Raw genomic sequence first — 19,194 nt, forward strand, 5'->3', positions numbered from 1 at the left:
ATTCACAGCCATATAAGGAGACAATGGAAAACAGAGCCTCAAAAATCCTGCTCATTTCCTGGTTGCCGTTTCATCTTGGTTTTGCCTGTAGCTCCTGTTCTAGGGCACCCACAGACAATATCTTTGCAGTTCTGGAAAATTCAGTGTTTTCTTTCCAAAGCTATCAATTATATGCATAGTTGTGCATCTTTTTGTGACAAAATATCTTGTTTAAAACGGGAACGTTTTTCATCTAAAAATGAAATTGCGCCCCCAGAGTTTCAAGAGGTTAACAAAAGGCTAAGCATGTGAGCCAATATATTTATTTCATTTCATTTGCGATTTTCAAAAATAGTTAACGTTGCGTTGTGCTAATGAGCTTGAGGCTGTGATTACGCTCCCGGATACGGGATTGCTCGACGCTAGAGGTTAACTTGGCATTTGAAGTCCTTAGAAAGGCAGGGTAGGATAGATATAGGTCGGTAGCAGTTTGGGTCTACAGTGTGTCATGACGTTGCCCTCTTTGGGTATAGCGAGCACCATCCCCCTCTCTCCGTCTCCTACACTCAGGCTGCTGCAACCGCAGGTTGTAAATTCCTGGAGGAGATTACCTCCTCATGGCCAGAGTATAGAGAGAGTGAGTGTCAGAGAGAACAAAGGAATTTCTTCCACCTCACAGAACTGGAGAACCGAACAACATTTATGTTCTGGAGAAGGTATGAAAGATCGGTGAAGAATCCAACTACGAACTGGTGCGTTTGGTACAATTTTGTGAAACTCATGAAAGACAATATGGCCACATTACCATAACGCTGTTTATAAAATAGCCTCAGTTATGAGGCTTACATCTAATTGTTGTATAAAATGAATGGGTGAGGATGGAACTGTTTGTGAAATTGTGTAATGTGATTTTGGACTGTTTAATGAAGGAAACTCCAATTCCCTTTGGAGTTTAACTAAATCAGAGGACCGCCCATGAGCACAGTTATGGTCTGGCGTCATGGGACAGGCCCTTTTCTGCTCTTCCGAATAAAACCCTCACCCGGGTTTTCTATCGCCAGACCAGCTTACCTCGATAACGAGAGGGCCAAGGTTTGAGAGGAGACCGAGCTTACCTTAATTACGAGATGGCTAAAGGTTGCAGACCAGCTTACCACGAGAGGGCCAAGGTTTGAGTAGAGGCCATAAACCTGAGTATAAGCTAAGGTTTAAGTAGATGGCTGAATCTTTTAACCATCCCACGTGGTTAAACTCTTAGACTATCGATACCGACATAATAAGAACAAGTCTTTGATATTAATTACTAGTCTGCAGCTAGGAATTCGCTATCATTGAACACGAAGACCGACAACCGCCGAAACATCTATTCTATAACGACATGAATGAAAGTCACTCTGAACTATTCATTCTAACCACGACAGAGAGAGAGAGAGGGCGGACAGACTCTCCAACATAAACTAACTTTTCAACAGAGATCCCGACGACACACTGAGCGAAAATATATATATTGATTGCAATTGTTCCCGAATAAGTGAGCGTTCATATGCAAAGGATTAGCATTTAAATTGAAATAATATTCAACTCTATAGTGTCTCCTCAGCTGTCCCCCCACTCGAACAAGCCGCCATGTCGGTTTACCCCACTAGGGCATATTCTCCTATCATTTCCTTGTAACCATATCTACTATTTGTTATGCATTTCTGTGAATTACCTCCCGGGTCGCAGCCGGCTGCAACAGAGCTTGGGCGCGAACCCAGAGTCTCTGGTGGCACCATAATTTGCAAATAAATTTGTTAAAAATACTACAATGTGATTTTCAGGATTTTTTTCACTCATTTTGTCTGTCATAGTTGAAGTGTACCTATGATGAAAATTATAGGCCTCATCTTTTTAAGTGGGAGAACTTGCACAATTGGTGGCTGACTAAAAACATTTTTGCCACACTGTAGACAGGTGAGTGCCCTTCCAAATTATGTCCAATCAATTGAATCTACCACAGGTGGACTCAAGTTGTAGAAACAGGATGTACCTGAGCTAATTTTTGAGTCTCATAGCAAAGGGTCTGAATACTGTCCAAAGACATATATTTGCTACTGCTCGACAAAAAATTAAAACCTCGGACGATCAACAGCCTATCGACCAAACAATCAACCAGGCGACTAATTGGGGTCACCCCTAAGTGCAATACAAACTATATGAATACACTATTAAACCAACCTGTTGGGGCAGTGGCTCATCATCGTGAGTGAAGGAGTGCTCAAACACCACAGCAGCCAGAACCTTCCGAGACTGAGGGTCCTTCCTCACAAAGTCCTCAAACTGCTCCTCTGTCTCAAACCCATACACTGTTGGGGCAAACAGAGCGAGAGAGAGAAAACATTAATTGAAGTGACAAAAACCCATGTCATGTCTACCAATTTTTAGGGTCCCTTGAACTTTTGGGATTGGTGTCCCTTCCACGGGACGGCTGAGCAAACATGGGCTAATGCGATTAGCATAAGGTTGTAAGTAACAAGAACATTTCCCAGGACATATGGGATATTGGCAGAAAGCTTAAATTCTTGTTAAGCTAACTGCACTGTCCAATTTACAGTAGCTAGTACAGTGAAAGAATACCATGCTATTGTTTAAGGAGAGTGCAAAATGTTGAGCATGAAAAGTTACTAATAAACCAATAAGGCACATTTGGGCCTTGATTTTTTTTTTTTAATACAGAAATCCAATGGTTCATTGGGTCAGTCTAAAACGCTGCACATACACAAATCTAAATTGCACCTGGGCTGGAAAAATACATTATGGCCTTTCCCTTGCATTTCAAATATGGTACAAAAAAAAATACAAAAGAATTGTTTTACCAGATCTATTGAGTTATATTCTCTTACATTCCTTTCACATTACCAAACTTCAAAGCGATTCATTACAAATGGTACCAAGAATATCCTTGCTTCTGGGCCTGAACGACAGGCAATTCGATTTGGGAAAGTCATTTTAGGCGAAAATTGAAAAGAAAGGGCCGGATCCTTAATTAACCTTGTGAATTCTACCAGTTGACATGGAGACATACAGTAAGAAGAGAAACAAGTGGCAGGAACATAACAGTCACACAGGCAAAGACAGATCCTCTGTCTGTACTACCGTGGTTTGAAAGCCAGCTGAAAACACAACAGGCTCATATAACAGTGGCATGATATAGACACAGTGAAGTTGTGAAATAAGCCTCACTTTCACCCCGTGTTCCAGTTACAGAAAACAATCAATATCATATCTAGAGCTCAAAATATGTTTTCCATTCAATTATAGATTTGTCTACCTCTCCCATAGATTTCAACATGCTCTGTTAATCTTATCTTGAGCACTGGTATTCAGGCCCACACACACACACAGGCCCGCTCACTCTAAAACAGGTCAAAATCAAAAGTAGCAGTCAGAATCTGCTGCCACCAGCTCCTCCTCATTGACTGCACCAGATTTGCCAGTTCTTGCTGTGAGATGTTACACCACTCTTCCACCAAGGCACCTGCAAGGACCCAAACATTTCTGTGGGGGGGGGGTTACCTGCAATGACAACAAGCTCAGTCCAATGATGCTGTGACACACCACCTCCAGAGTACAGGCCTCAGTGTAACACTAATTCCTTCAACAACGAACACGAATCCGACCATCACCCCTGGTGAGACAAAACCGTGACTCGTCAGTGAAGAGCACATTTTGCCAGTCCTGTCTGGTCCAGCAACTATGGGTTTGTGCCCATAGGCGACGTTGTTGCCGGTGATGTCTGGTGAGGACCTGCCTTACAACAGGCCTACAAGCCCTCAGTCCAGCCTCTCTCAGCCTATTGCAGACAGTCTGAGCACTGATGGAGGGATTGTGCATTCCTGGTGTAACTCAGGCAGTTGTTGTTGCCATCCTGTACCTGTCCCACAGGTGTGATGTTCGGATGTACTGATCCTCTGCCACTACGAGGACGATCCGCTGTCTGTCCTGTCTCCCTGTAGCGCTATCTTAGGCTACTCACAGTACGGACATTGCAATTTATTGCCCTGGGCACGCATGCCTCATGCATGCAGCATGCCTAAGGCACGTTCACACAGATGAGCAGAGACCCTGGGCATCTTTCTTGTGGTGTTTTTCAGAGTCAGTAGAAAGGCCTCATTAGTGTCCTACGTTTTCATAACAGTGACCTTAATTGCCTAATGTCTGTCAGCTGTTAGTGTCTTAACGACCGTTCCACAGGTGCATGTTCAATGAACCATAAACAATTAATGAACAAGCATGGGAGATGGTGTTTAAACCCTTTACAATAAAGATCTGTGAAGTTATTTGGATATTTTCACCAACTATCTTTGAAAGAGAAAATCCTGAAAAGGTTTATTTATTTTTTCCTGTCCCTTTTTCATATTGATTCTATACTGAACAAAAATATAAATGCAACACATAAAGTGTTGGTCCCATGTTTCATGAGCTGATTTTTTTTTAAATCACAGAAATGTTTCATACACACAAAAAGCTTATTTCTCAAATTTGTTTACATTTGCCAAGAAAATCCATCCACCTGAGAGCAGCAGCTTATCAAGAAGCTGATTAAACGGCATGATCAATACACAGGTGCACCTTGTGCTGGGGACAAAAAAAGACCACTCTAAAGTTGTGTCACACAACACAATGCCACAGATGTCTCAAGTTGAGGGAGCATGCAATTGGCATGCTGACTTCAGGAATGTCCAGCAGATAATTTAATGTTAATTTCTCTACCATATGCCACCTCCAATGTCATTTTAGAGAATTTGGCAACCGCCCTCACAAGCGCAGACCACGTGTAACCACACAGGCCCAAGACTTCCACATCCTCTTCTTCACCTGGCGGGATCGTCTGAGAGGGGCCCTTTTGTGGGGAAAAACTCCCCAGTGGGTGGGCACACCCACAGCCACGCCCCTGCCAAGTGATGTGAAATGCATAGATTAGGGCCTAATTTATTTATTTCAATTGATTGATATCCTTTTATGAACTCAGTATAATCGCTGAAAGTATATTTGTATAATGTATTACAAGGTGTGCATACATTTTAATGTGTCATACCCTGTTGAGAGTTATTCTACATGCATGACATTCGAAACCTCCATAGTGACCGCTCCCTTCCCCCTTCTCTCACAATCTAAATTATTCAGAGCGTTGATCTCAGATGGGCTATTGTGTGTGTGTGTGTGTGTGTGTGTGTGTGTGTGTGTGTCCATCCGTCCAGCCGCACCAGACTGACAGGGGTGAGCTCCTCTCCATCTCCCCCGCCTCCACATCTGAATCAGATAGTGAAGAGACTGGCCCTTACATGTTGCCTGAGGAGTCAGGCGCCATTTCTGGAGGAACCAGTATTCCCAGGACTGCTGAGGCTGGTATACGAGCCTACAATAACACCATGGCAGTAGTACATGCTATACTACCACAACAACATCCAGTTATACTGCATATATACATCAATGATGTCGCTCTTGCTGCTGGTGATTCTCTGATCCACCTCTACGCAGACGACATCATTGTGTATGCTTCTGGCCCTTCTTTGGACACTGTGTTAACTAACCTCCAGATGAGCTTCAATGCCATACAGCTCTCCTTCCATGGCCTCCAACTGCTCTATAATGCAAGTAAAACTAAATGCATGCTATTCAATCGATCACTGCCTGCACCTGCCCGCCCGTCCAGCATCACTACTCTGGACGGCTCTGACTTAGAATACTTGGACAACTACAAATACCTAGGTGTCTGGTGAGACTGTAAACTCTCCTTCCATACTCACATTAAGCATCTCCAACCCAAAATCAAATCTAGAATTGGCTTCCTATATCGCAAAGCATCCCTCACTAATGCTGCCAAACATACCCTCGTAGAACTGACCATCCTACCGATCCTCAACTTCAGCGATATCATCTATAAAATTGCCTCAAACACTCCACTCAACAAATTGGATGCAGTCTATCACAGTGCCATCCGTTTTATCACCAAAGCCCCATATACTACCTACCACTGCGACCTGAAAGCTCTCGTTGGTTGGACCTCGCTTCGTACTCATCGCCAAACCCACTGGCTACAAGTTATCTTCAAGTCCCTGCTAGGTAAAGCCCCGCCTTATCACAGCTCACTGGTCACCATAGCAGCACCCACTCGTAGCACACACTCAAAGCAGGTATATCTCACTGGTCACCCCCAAAGCCAATTCCCCCTTTGGTCGTCTTTCCCCCCAGTTCTCTGCTGCCAATGACTGGAACGAAATGCGGTAGGATAGTCAGTTTAACTAGGGTAAGTTTGGCGGCGTGAGTGAAGGAGGCTTTGTTGCGGAATAGAAAGCAGACTCTAGATTTGATTTTAGATTGGAGATGTTTGATATGAGTCTGGAAGGAGAGTTTACAGTCTAGCCAGACACCTAGGTACTTATAAATGTCCACATATTCTAGGTCGGAACCATCCAGGGTGGTGATGCTAGTCGAGCGTGCGGGTGCAGGCAGCGAACGGTTGAAAAGCATGCATTTGGTTTTACTAGTGTTTAAGAGCAGTTGGAGGCCACGGAAGGAGTGCTGTATGGCATTGAAGCTCGTTTGGAGGTTAGATAGCACAGTGTCCAAGGACGGGCCGGAAGTATACAGAATGGTGTCGTCTGCGTAGAGGTGGATCAGGGAATCGCCCGCAGCAAGAGCAACATCATTGATATATACAGAGAAAAGAGTCGGCCCGAGAATTGAACCCTGTGGCACCCCCATAGAGACTGCCAGAGGACCGGACAGCATGCCCTCCGATTTGACACACTGAACTCTGTCTGCAAAGTAATTGGTGAACCAGGCAAGGCAGTCATCAGAAAAACCGAGGCTACTGAGTCTGCCGATAAGAATATGGTGATTGACAGAGTCGAAAGCCTTGGCAAGGTCGATGAAGACGGCTGCACAGTACTGTCTTTTATCGATGGCCGTTATGATATCGTTTAGTACCTTGAGTGTGGCTGAGGTGCACCCGTGACCGGCTCGGAAACCAGATTGCACAGCGGAGAAGGTACGGTGGGATTCGAGATGGTCAGTGACCTGTTTGTTGACTTGGCTTTCGAAGGCCTTAGATAGGCAGGGCAGGATGGATATAGGTCTGTAACAGTTTGGGTTCAGGGTGTCTCCCCTTTGAAGAGGGGGATGACTGCGGCAGCTCTCCAATACTTGGGGATCTCAGACGATATGAAAGAGAGGTTGAACAGGCTGGTAATAGGGGTTGCGACAATGGCGGCGGATAGTTTCAGAAATAGAGGGTCCAGATTGTCAAGCCCAGCTGATTTGTACGGGTCCAGGTTTTGCAGCTCTTTCAGAACATCTGCTATCTGGATTTGGGTAAAGGAGAACCTGGAGAAGCTTGGGCGAGTAGCTGCGGGGGGGGGGCTGTTGGCCGAGGTTGGAGTAGCCAGGAGGAAGGCATGGCCAGCCGTTGAGAAATGCTTGTTGAAGTTTTCAATAATCATGGATTTATCGGTGGTGACCGGGTTACCTAGCCTCAGTGCAGTGGGCAGCTGGGAGGTGGTGCTCTTGTTCTCCATGGACTTCACAGTGTCCCAGAACTTTTTGGAGTTGGAGCTACAGGATGCAAATTTCTGCCTGAAGAAGCTGGCCTTAGCTTTCCTGACTGACTGCGTGTATTGGTTCCTGACTTCCCTGAACAGTTGCATATCGCGGGGACTATTCGATGCTATTGCAGTCCGCCACAGGATGTTTTTGTGTTGGTCGAGGGCAGTCAGGTCTGGAGTGAACCAAGGGCTATATCTGTTCTTAGTTCTGCATTTTTTGAACGGAGCATGCTTATCTAAAATGGTGAGGAAGTTACTTTTAAAGAATGACCAGGCATCCTCAACTGACGGGATGAGGTCAATGTCCTTCCAGGATACCCGGGCCAGGTCGATTAGAAAGGCCTGCTCACCAAAGTGTTTTAGGGAGCGTTTGACAGTGATGAGGGGTGGTCGTTTGACTGCGGCTCCGTAGTGGATACAGGCAATGAGGCAGTGATCGCTGAGATCCTGGTTGAAGACGGCGGAGGTGTATTTGGAGGGCCAGTTGGTCAGGATGACGTCTATGAGGGTGCCCTTGTTTACAGATTTAGGGTTGTACCTGGTGGGTTCCTTGATGATTTGTGTGAGATTGAGGGCATCTAGCTTAGATTGTAGGACTGCCGGGGTGTTAAGCATATCCCAGTTTAGGTCACCTAACATAACAAACTCTGAAGCTAGATGGGGGCAATCAATTCACAAATGGTGTCCAGGGCACAGCTGGGAGCTGAGGGGGTCGGTAGCAGGTGGCAACAGTGAGAGACTTATTTCTGGAGAGTGTAATTTTTAAGATTAGTAGTTTGAACTGTTTGGGTATGGACCTGGAAAGTATGACATTACTTTGCAGGCTAACTCCTCCCCTTTGGCAGTTCTATCTTGACGGAAAATGTTATAGTTGGGTATTGAAATCTCAGAATTTTTGGTTGCCTTCCTGAGCCAGGATTCAGACACGGCAAGGACATCAGGGTTAGCAGAGTGTGCTAAAGCAGTGAGTAAAACAAACTTAGGGAGGAGGCTTCTGATGTTGACATGCATGAAACCAAGGCTTTTTCGATCACAGAAGTCAACAAATGAGGGTGCCTGGGGACATGCAGGGCCTGGGTTTACCTCCACATCACCCGCGGAACAGAGGAGGAGTAGTATGAGGGTGCGGCTAAAGGCTATCAAAACTGGTCACCTCGAGCGTTGGGGACAAAGAATAAAAGGAGCAGATTTCTGGGCATGGTAGAATATATTCAGGGCATAATACGCAGACATGGGTATGGTGGGGTGCGGGTACAGCGGAGGTAAGCCCAGGCACTGGGTGATAAGAGGTTGTATCTCTGGACATGCTGGTTGTAATGGGTGAGGTCACTGCATGTGTGGGAGGTGGGACAAAGGTGGTATCAGGGGTATGAAGAGTGGAACTAGGGGCTCCATTGTAAAAGTCTAAAAACAGTGTGTGCAAATGGCATGAGGTGGTGAGGCAATAAATAGGCCATAGTAGCGAAGTAATTACAATTTAGCAAATTAACACTGGAGTGATAGATGAGAATATGATGATGTGCAAGTAGAAATACTAGTGTGCAAAGGAGCAGAAAAGTAAATAAAAACAATATGGGGATGAGTTAGGTAGATTGGGTGGGCTATTTACAGATGGGCTATGTACAGCTGCAGCGATCGGTTAGCTGCTCAGATAGCTGATGTTTTGAAGTTAGTGAGGGAAATATAGGTATCCAGCTTCAGCGATTTTTTGCAATTCGTTCCAGTCATTGGCATCAGAGAACTGGAAGGAAAGGTGTCCAAAGGAGGTGTGGGCTTTGGGAATGACCAGTGAGATATACCTGCTGGAGCGCGTGCTACGGATGGGTGTTGTTATCATGACCAGTCAGCTGAGATAAGGCGTGGCTTTACCTAGCAAAGACTTATAGATGAACTGGAGCCAGTGGGTCTGGCGACGAATATGTAGTGAGGGCCAGCCGACTAGAGCATACAGGTCGCAGTGGGTGGTATAAGGGGATTTGGTGACAAAATGGATGGCATAGCTTTGGTAGCCAAAATAAATTCCCTGCCCAGCATTTTTATACATGCCCCTAAGCATGATTGGATATTCATTGCTTAATTAACTCAGGAATGACACCTGTATGGAAGCACCTGCTTTTTAAAAATTTATTTGGCAGCTACCTGTATATCTGCAATAACATCAAAGCAGTGGCATAGGCCACTGGGCCTACTATTACAGGCCACTGGGCCTACTATTACAGGCCACTGGGCCTACTATTACAGGCCACTGGGCCTACTATTACAGGCCACTGGGCCTACTATTACAGGCCACTGGGCCTACTATTACAGGCCACTGGGCCTACTATTACAGGCCACTGGGCCTACTATTACAGCCTACTGGGCCTACTATTACAGGCTACTGGGCCTACTATTACAGGCTACTGGGCCTACTATAACAACATTTGTAGATTCATATTGAATAGGTCAGCCTACAACAGTACAACAACACATAATGTGAAACAGGTTTAACTATAACATAGTAGATTCCTATTGAATAGAGATTTGCCTTTACAGTATCAAAGCTGTGCCACTGGTTACAGAAACAGCAACATCCACCCCTAATGCCTAGAATAGAGTGTCACTGGCAAAATGCAAGCCACAAGAAGAGATCATTTACCTACAGTGGCACTGATTCAAGTCGATGAATGGCATTGTGGGCTTTGCTTTCCAGAGAAAGTGGGGTCACTACAGTAACAGTATTGTATGTGACTGGGTTTCAAATGCTCAGGGCTTTCTTTAACACTATAGCCAATTATCTTTACAGGTCCATGCTTATAGAATCTCACAAATCTGGACTTAAATAATAGAATTGTCCTCTGAACAGCTAAGGGCAGCGGAGAGATCATCATTCACAGAACAGGATGCAGTAACAAGCTGTCATACAAACACGCTGTAACCCCAAATGAACTTGAACTCATCAAAGCAAATAATGTTCGAGACAATGACACACTGACTACACCTGGGCAACCCAAGCTAAACTGTACATTTGCATTAGGTTTTCCATCCATTATAATCTACCACTCCATGTAGGACACAGTGACCAGCACAGAGATATGGTCCCAGTCACCTCACAACAGAACACAGATACAGGCTACAAAGACTTGACAGACCAACCCCATCTTCTGTCTATGAGATGGCCTCTCAATGTAGGACGTACTTACACTGGCAGAACAGAGCTTGTTTTCATGATAAAGACTGTATGTTTTCTCCAGCAGAGGAACATCTTTTTTTCAGATGTTTTAGTCATACTCAACATCATCCGTTCCCATCTAAACCATCATCACTATCATCATCATCATCATCACATAATTTTTGCTTGGTAGAGCAGCACAGCCCTCACACTCTCTCCTTTACTCACCTGAACTGATGACGGGGTGCAGGCTGCGCTGCACGTCCTCCGCCACCCACCGCACCACACTGGCGTTGCCCGGCACGTAGGCCAACTGGTAGTGATGGTAGTTGTCCAGTGGGTACTGCAGGCCATCCACAGAGAAGCTCTGGTAGAGCGTGGCGTTGGGGTAGTCCTTGAAGGGCACGTTCTCGCGCAGCACGATGAGGATGCCCGAGAAGAGCAGGGGCAGGGCGATCTCCACTAGAGTCACCAGGATCTGACGCTTCTGTAGGGGGAGAGAAAGGATGTATGGGCAGAGGAAAGAAACAAAGTTTTAGAAAGAGGAGAGAAGGAGAAAGATCAGTGAGCTGTGCATGACAGAACATTAGTCACCTAAATCATCAAAAGCCTGGACTCAGTAGATAGTTACTATCGAATAGTAATTCTCTCTGTGACCTCCTCTGACACACCGGAGTTGGCTCAGACTGAAACAAAAACTATCCATTAGCAGTACTGTAAGGTACATTTCCATAGTTTCAGAAGAAAATTGGTGATTTAAATGTTAGATGAAATGTCCAAGCTGCCATTTGACCAGATGAGTCGAGACATCAATTATTTGAATGCTCATAGGAGAGATATGGTGCATTTGACAAGTTCCTCTGCTCATAGGATATGTGAAGGCCACCCCTTGTACAGTGACTGGAGAAAGCCGCAGCTTGGACAGTGTTAAGTTATCACAGTGGAGATGCTCTCATCTCATTCTCACAGGTCAGGGCTGAACCTAAACAGATATTTCTGGAGACATTGCCATACAGAGTGAGTGTGTACCATGGAGAACAACAGTATCCGAGAGACAGTTTCATGGGGCCACAGAGTCCCCTTGGCGATGGTACTGAGACAACAGGACTAAAATTGAATCCTACTATGCCGGCTCGGACGCTCCTCGGATGTGGCAGGGCTTGCAAACTATCATGGATTACAAAGATTAACGTGAGCCTACCAGACGAGCTACATTCCTATTCTCGCTTCGAGGCCAGCAATACTGAACCATGCATGAGAGCACCAGCTGCTCCGGATCTGTATGATCACGCTCTCTGTAGCCGATGTGAGTAAGACCTTTAAACAGGTTAACATTCAGACGGATTACCAGGTTGCGTGCTCAGAACATGCGCTGACGTGCTGGCAAGTGTCTTCACTGACATTTTCAACCTTGACTACAGCTCAGCGCTTAACAAAACAGTGCCCTCCAAGCTCATCACTAAGCTCAGGACCTTGGGACTGCACACCTCCCTCTTCAACTGGATGCTGATCTTCCTGACAGGCCATCTCAAGGTGGTGAGGGTAGGCAATAACACATCCGCCACACTAACCCTCAACATGGTTGCCCCTCAGTGGTATTTGCTTTTTTCCCTCCTGTACTCCCTCTTCATCCATGACTCCAACACCATCATTAAGTTTGCTGACGACACAACTGTGGTTGGCCTGATCACCGACGAGGAGACAGCCTACAGGGGGGAGGTAAGCGACCTGACAGTGTGGTGCCAGGACACCAACCTCTCCCTAAATGTCAGCAAGAAAAAGGAGCTGATCCTGGACTAAAAGGAAACAAAGGGCCTGTCCACACCATCCACAGACAAGGCGGGTCGAGAACTTCAAGTTCCTTGGTGTACATATCACTAAAACATTATCAGGGTCCACACACACACACCAACACAGGCGTGAAGAAGGCACGACAACGCCTCTTCCCCCTCATGAGGCTGAAAAGATTTGGTATGGGCCCTCAGACCCTCAAACATTTATACAGCTGCACCATAGAAAGCATCTTGACTGGCTGCATCACTGCTTGGTATGGCAACTGCTTGGCATCTGACCTCAAAGTGCTACAGAGGGCAGCGCGTACGGTCCAGTACATCATTGGGGCCTAGCTCTCTGACACTGCTTGATATAGAGGTCCTGGATGGCAAAGACTCCAGCCACCCAAGTGATAGACTGTTCACTCTGCTACCGCACGACAAGTGGTACCGATGCACCAAGTCTGGAACCAACAGGATCCTGAACAGCTTCTACCCCCAAGCCATAAGACTGCTAAATAGTTAGTCCAGGTAGCAATTGGTTATCTGCATTGACCCCATTGCACCAACTCGTCACATAGGTTGCCAATGACAATTACACCAATACTGAATGAACACTTATTTGAACTTAATATAATACATCAATAAAAACCAATTTAGCCTCAAGTAAATAATGAAACATGTTCAATTTGGTTTAAATAATGCAAAAACAAAGTGTTGGAGAAGAAAGTAAAAGTGCAATATGTGCCATGTAAGAAAGCTGACGTTTCAGTACCTTGCTCAGAACATGAGAACATATGAAAGCTGGTGGTTCCTTTTAACTTGAGTCTTCAATATTCCCAGGTAAGAAGTTTTGGGTTGTAGTTATTATAGGAATTATAGGACTATTTCTCTCTATACGATTTGGATTTCATATACTTTTGACTATTGGATGTTCTTATAGGCACTTTAGTATTGCCAGTGTAACAGTATAGCTTCCGTCCCTCTAGTTAGCGCGCGACCTTACTAGTTAACTGTAAGGTTGCAACATTGGATCCCCCGAGCTGGCAAGGTGAAAATCTGTCGTTCTGCCCCTGAACAAGGGAGTTAACCCACCATTCCTAGGCCGTCATTGAAAATAAGAATGTGTCATTAACTTACTTGCCTATTTAAATAAAGATTAAATACATTTTTAAATAAATAAATAGGCAAATAGGCGCCCAAAAATACAGAGTTGCGATTGTTATGAAAACTTGAAATCGGCCCTAATTAAATCGGCCATTCCGATTAATTGGTCGACCTCTAGTCTGTATTAACAATAGTCAGCTAACTATGTACTTTAGGGTCTGTATTAACAATGGTCTCACAGAAGGAGTGCTAATATAGGATAAATGTTGCCTTTTAGATCTAAAGGAATACTATTACATAGACAGAATTTCACCTGATCTAAGATCAGCACTCCTACTACTCCACCTACTTGGAGATAATTTTTGAATACAGACTGTGGCCCACGTTGACCCCTTACAGAGCAGTTCTCTCTGGATCAATCCCTGGTTACCTGGTATGAACCTTCCATGCACTCTGCAGTGTCCCTGTGATGGGGCCAAGATAGACACCCTTTTCCTGCCTGGCCTCAAATGAGTCTCCAGGAGTGTGGGTTAATGGTAATGAAACAACAATCTTAAAGGGAGGCAGAAAGCAGGAAATGGAAGCAGCTACACACTAACACGAGAAACTGTGGTGTGACATTGTCGTGTGTGTGTTTCATAATGCAACCACCCTCCCATATTTGTGAAGGGTTTTGATTAAGTCTGATATGAGAGCCATTGTGATGAGCTATCGTTAATAAACAGCCCAAAGTACTGAGAAACAAACTCAAACACACCAGCACATTTTATACACACAAGAAAAACTACAGAAGTGTATTTACTTACCATTCAATTCAATCTTTCATCAGTGAATACATATCCCAGGCCAGTGTGTTTCACCACCTACTGTTTCAATGCAGCATTAAGCTTGGCAATATATCAAGACTGAGGGTCGTCAGACCGTATCCATAAAGAGTCTCAAAGTATGAGTGCTGATCTAGGGATCAGGTACATGTAATCTTATGTATTACTATCAAAAGGCTCAACTGATCCTAGATCATCACTCCTACTCTGAGACACTTTACAAATACTGGCCCAGGATGTGTGAAAGGACAGAGTTTGGATAGGTGGCTATATCAAACCATCACATATTAATCACTCACAATAGTCAATTAAAGAACTGGTCTTTAAAACCTACTGTAGATTTGTCAATTCATCCACACCATGGAAGCTAGTGGTTACCGTGGTGGGATGGCAAAGGTACCATGTCAATATAGAATATGGAAAACAAAAGACAGCAAGGTAATTTAGATTTTAAATGACTACATTTTGACCTCCACCTTAACACGTTTCAGTGCAACACAACAACAGCCAAGACACACACCAGGCTTTCATGTCCCGTTGCTAACCTCTAAATGAACTTGTCACATGATAAATCAATGTTGATGGCAGAGTTGGAGTCGATTCGAATTGAAGTCAGGAACTACACTGAAATTCCAATTCATGAATAGAAAAACATTTGCATATATTATCAATCATTTAAATGAAAAGAAGCTACTTCAAAAGTTTTAAATTGAAACATTTCCTGAAATTACCGAATTTATCTGCAAACATTGATTTCCCCAAGGATTGATAGAACTATGGGGCTGCTAGACCAAACATGGGTCAAGACAGTCTTGTGACAGAACCTGTGGCTGTGACACTGTGTCAGCAACCCCAATCCCGCCCCTTAGCCTAAACCAGGTTTATATACACTCACCCCAATCCCGCCCCTTAGCCTAAACCAGGTTTATATACACACTCACCCCAATCCCGCCCCTTAGCCTAAACCAGGTTTATATACACACTCACCCCAATCCCGCCCCTTAGCCTAAACCAGGTTTATATACACACTCACCCCAATCCCGCCCCTTAGCCTAAACCAGGTTTATATACACACTCACCCCAATCCCGCCCCTTAGCCTAAACCAGGTTTATATACACACTCACCCCAATCCCGCCCCTTAGCCTAAACCAGGTTTATATACACACTCACCCCAATCCCGCCCCTTAGCCTAAACCAGGTTTATATATACACTCACCCCAATCCCGCCCCTTAGCCTAAACCAGGTTTATATATACACTCACCCCAATCCCGCCCCTTAGCCTAAACCAGGTTTATATATACACTCACCCCAATCCCGCCCCTTAGCCTAAACCAGGTTTATATATACACTCACCCCAATCCCGCCCCTTAGCCTAAACCAGGTTTATATACACACTCACCCCAATCCCGCCCCTTAGCCTAAACCAGGTTTATATACACACTCACCCCAATCCCGCCCCTTAGCCTAAACCAGGTTTATATACACACTCACCCCAATCCCGCCCCTTAGCCTAAACCAGGTTTATATTACACTCACCCCAATCCCGCCCCTTAGCCTAAACCAGGTTTTTATACACTCACCCCAATCCCGCCCCTTAGCCTAAACCAGGTTTATAGTACACTCACCCCGATAGCCTAAACCAGGTTTATATATACACTCACCCCGATCCCGCCCCTTAGCCTAAACCAGGTTTTATATACACTCACCCCGATCCCGCCCCTTAGCCTAAACCAGGTTTATATATACACTGATCCCGCCCCTTAGCCTAAACCAGGTTTATATATACACTCACCCCAATCCCGCCCCTTAGCCTAAACCAGGTTTATATATACACTCACCCCAAGCCCCTTAGCCTAAACCAGGTTTATATATTAAATCCCGCCCCTTAGCCTAAACCAGGTTTATATAAACTCACCCCGAGTAGCCTAAACCAGGTTTATATACACTCACCCCTCCCTAGCCTAAACCAGGTTTCTATACTAACCCAAACAACCCTAAACCGGGCTTGTATACAACCCCAATCCCACCACTTACCCTAAACCAGGTTCGTATCCAAATCCCAACCCTCCCCATACACATCACACTACCTTCTTTGAGCCCACCCCTCTCTTTATTCATGTTTTCATTAAGTCTGATGTCTTCACTCCTGTTTTTTGTTTTTCTTACAATTGTAAAGTGATGTTGGGTCCTTGAAAAGCACTATAAGTCCCATGTATTATTATTATTAAATAGTACTGTACACATTTCACTCTCTGCAAAGTACAACTCACAATAAAGTTATAGATCTTATTCAGGTGGTTAACTGTAGCATCTCCCTGAACATTTACATTCAATATCCCCTACACCACCCACCTGCTGAAGGTAGTTATCCCTACACCACCCACCTGCTGAAGGTAGTTCTTCCACAAGAGTAATCCAAACTGGCGTGCTATCGCCATTTAGAGAGGAGACTGGATACAGACCAGAACTACAGCAGGACCTGGACAGACAAAAAGAGAAAGAAATGTTCAGTTACTAAGTTTATCTGGTTCTGAACTAGGCTTATCAATGTATTTGGTGTGTTGACAGACATTTGACAGAGCAATCCTACCAAACACAGTTGATCCACAGAGGCTTTTCACCTCCAGATAACCATCAGTTCATAATGTAAACAAAGAAAAAAAAGCAAAAAAGAGAACTGAAATTGGATGTTACTCAGCTCGGTATTTGTATAGACTGTGTTTGATACGTACAATCAGAAAACCTAAATCCGGGTTCTGCAAAAGGAATTTGAAGTGGGGGAAGAGAAACACTGAGTCTGACAACTGGGGAATGACGACATTGAGCTCAATGGAGGACATGAGAAGAGAAGGTGAGAAGCAACACGAGAAAAAAAAACACGAAGCAAAAAGTATACTGTTGACAATCGCTCACCAAACCAGTTGTACCTAGTTTGTTTAGTGAGTGTTGACAGGACATGCTTGTTTAAATGTTTTTGAACTGCCTCAACAGAGTAGGCCTTTGACAGGCAGACAGGAAAAGGTTATAATATACCAATTCAATGGAATGTTGAGCAAATTGGGATGAACTATGGGTGTTAAGAACAGCCCCACACACCCATCTAAAATAACATGTCTTCATCCCTTTGACAGGGCTGTAGTGGAGCAGGTGGAGAGCTTCAAGTTCCTCGGTGTCCACATCACTAAGGAATTAACATTGTCCACACACAGCAACAGTCGTGAAGAAGGCACAACAAAGCCTCTTCCCCCTCAGGAGGCTGAAAGGATATGGCATTGGCTCTCAGATCCATAAAAAGTTCTACAGCTGCATCATTGAGAGCATCCTGACTGGCTGCATCACTGATTGGCATCCGACCGCAAGACGCTACAGAGGATAGTGCGGATAGCCCAGTACATCACCGGGGCCAAGCTCCCTGTCATCCAGGACCTCTAAGTTTGGGACCAAAAGGCTCCTGAACAGTCAACAAGCTGAACAGTCAGTCAAATGGCTTCCCGGACTATTTGCATGGACACTGTATTGCGCAGACTCTCTTGCAGTGACTCAATGCACACTCACGAGACTCTACCCACACACTCACTAGACTCTACCCACACACTCACTAGACTCTACCCACACACTCACTAGACTCTACCCACACACTCACTAGACTCTACCCACACACTCACTAGACTCTACCCACACACTCACTAGACTCTACCCACACACTCACTAGACTCTACCCACACACTCACTAGACTCTACCCACACACTCACTAGACTCTACCCACACACTCACTAGACTCTACCCACACACTCACTAGACTCTACCCACACACTCACTAGACTCTACTCACACACTCACTAGACTCTACCCACACATTCAAACACACAGGCTTCCAGAGTGGCGCAGTGTTCTAAGGCACTGCATCGCAGTTGCTAACTGTGCCACTAGAGATCCTGGTTCGAGGGGTTGGCCAGCAGGGATGTCCTTGTCCCATCGCGCTCTAGTGACTCCTGTGGCAGGCCGGGCGCATGCACGCTGACACGGTCGCAGGGTGTTTCATTGGTGCAGCTGGCTTCCAGATTAAGCAGGCATTGTGTCAAGAAGCAGTGCGCTTGTTGGGTCGTGTTTAGGGGGACCCATGGCCCTCGACCTTCGCCTCTCCAGAGTCCGTAAAGGAGTTTCAGTGATGAGACAATGTAGCTACCAATTGGATACCAAAAAATGGGTAGAAAAACACTTTCACACACGCTGCCGCTACTCTGCTTATTATCTATCCTGATTGCCTGGTCACTTTTACCCCTACCCACATGTAAATACAGTATCATCTCAATTACCTCGTAACCCCATTCTCTCACTGTCAACTGCGTTTATTTTCAGCAAACTTAACATGCGTAAATATTTGTATGAACATAAGATTCTACAACAAAAGTAACAGTCAGTATCTGGTGTGCCCACCAGCTGCATTAAGTCCTGCTGTCCATCTCCTCCTCATGGAATGCACCAGATTTGCCCACTCTTCCACCAAGGCACCTGCAAGTTCCCAGACATTTCTGGCGGGAACGACCTTAGCCCTCAACCTCCGATCCAACAGGTCCCAGACATGCTCAATGGGATTGAGATCCGAGCTCTTTGCTGGCCATGGCAGAACACTGGCGAACAGTATGGCTGGTGGCATTTTCATGCTGTAGGGTCATGTCAGGATGAGCCTGCAGGAAGGGTACCACATGAGAGAGGAAGATGTCTTCCCTGTAACGCACAGCGTTGAGATTGCCTGCGATGACAACAAGCTCAGT

The 19,194-nt window shown here is 45.2% G+C and overlaps 1 protein-coding gene across 2 annotated transcripts in view; it reads right to left on the reverse strand.

The window, feature by feature from the left end:
• The window catches only part of LOC135530437 (phospholipid-transporting ATPase ABCA3-like), an 89,596-nt gene that overhangs the window by 65,890 nt on the left and 4,512 nt on the right, over nt 1–19,194 (reverse strand). Inside the window, exons 2-4 of one of the 2 annotated variants that reach the window (XM_064958763.1) lie at nt 16,803–16,897; nt 10,942–11,200; nt 2,197–2,324 (exon numbers count right to left, since the gene is read on the reverse strand). In XM_064958763.1, coding sequence (XP_064814835.1) covers nt 2,197–2,324; nt 10,942–11,200; nt 16,803–16,856 — 441 coding nt within the window. In that variant the 5' untranslated portion in view covers nt 16,857–16,897. Of the gene's footprint in view, nt 1–2,196; nt 2,325–10,941; nt 11,201–16,802; nt 16,898–19,194 lie in introns of those variants that run through there. The other variant, XM_064958761.1, reaches the window with a different exon arrangement.

Source organism: Oncorhynchus masou, unplaced genomic scaffold (genome assembly GCF_036934945.1).
Source record: "Oncorhynchus masou masou isolate Uvic2021 unplaced genomic scaffold, UVic_Omas_1.1 unplaced_scaffold_1342, whole genome shotgun sequence".
Classification (NCBI taxonomy): Eukaryota; Metazoa; Chordata; class Actinopteri; order Salmoniformes; family Salmonidae; genus Oncorhynchus; species Oncorhynchus masou.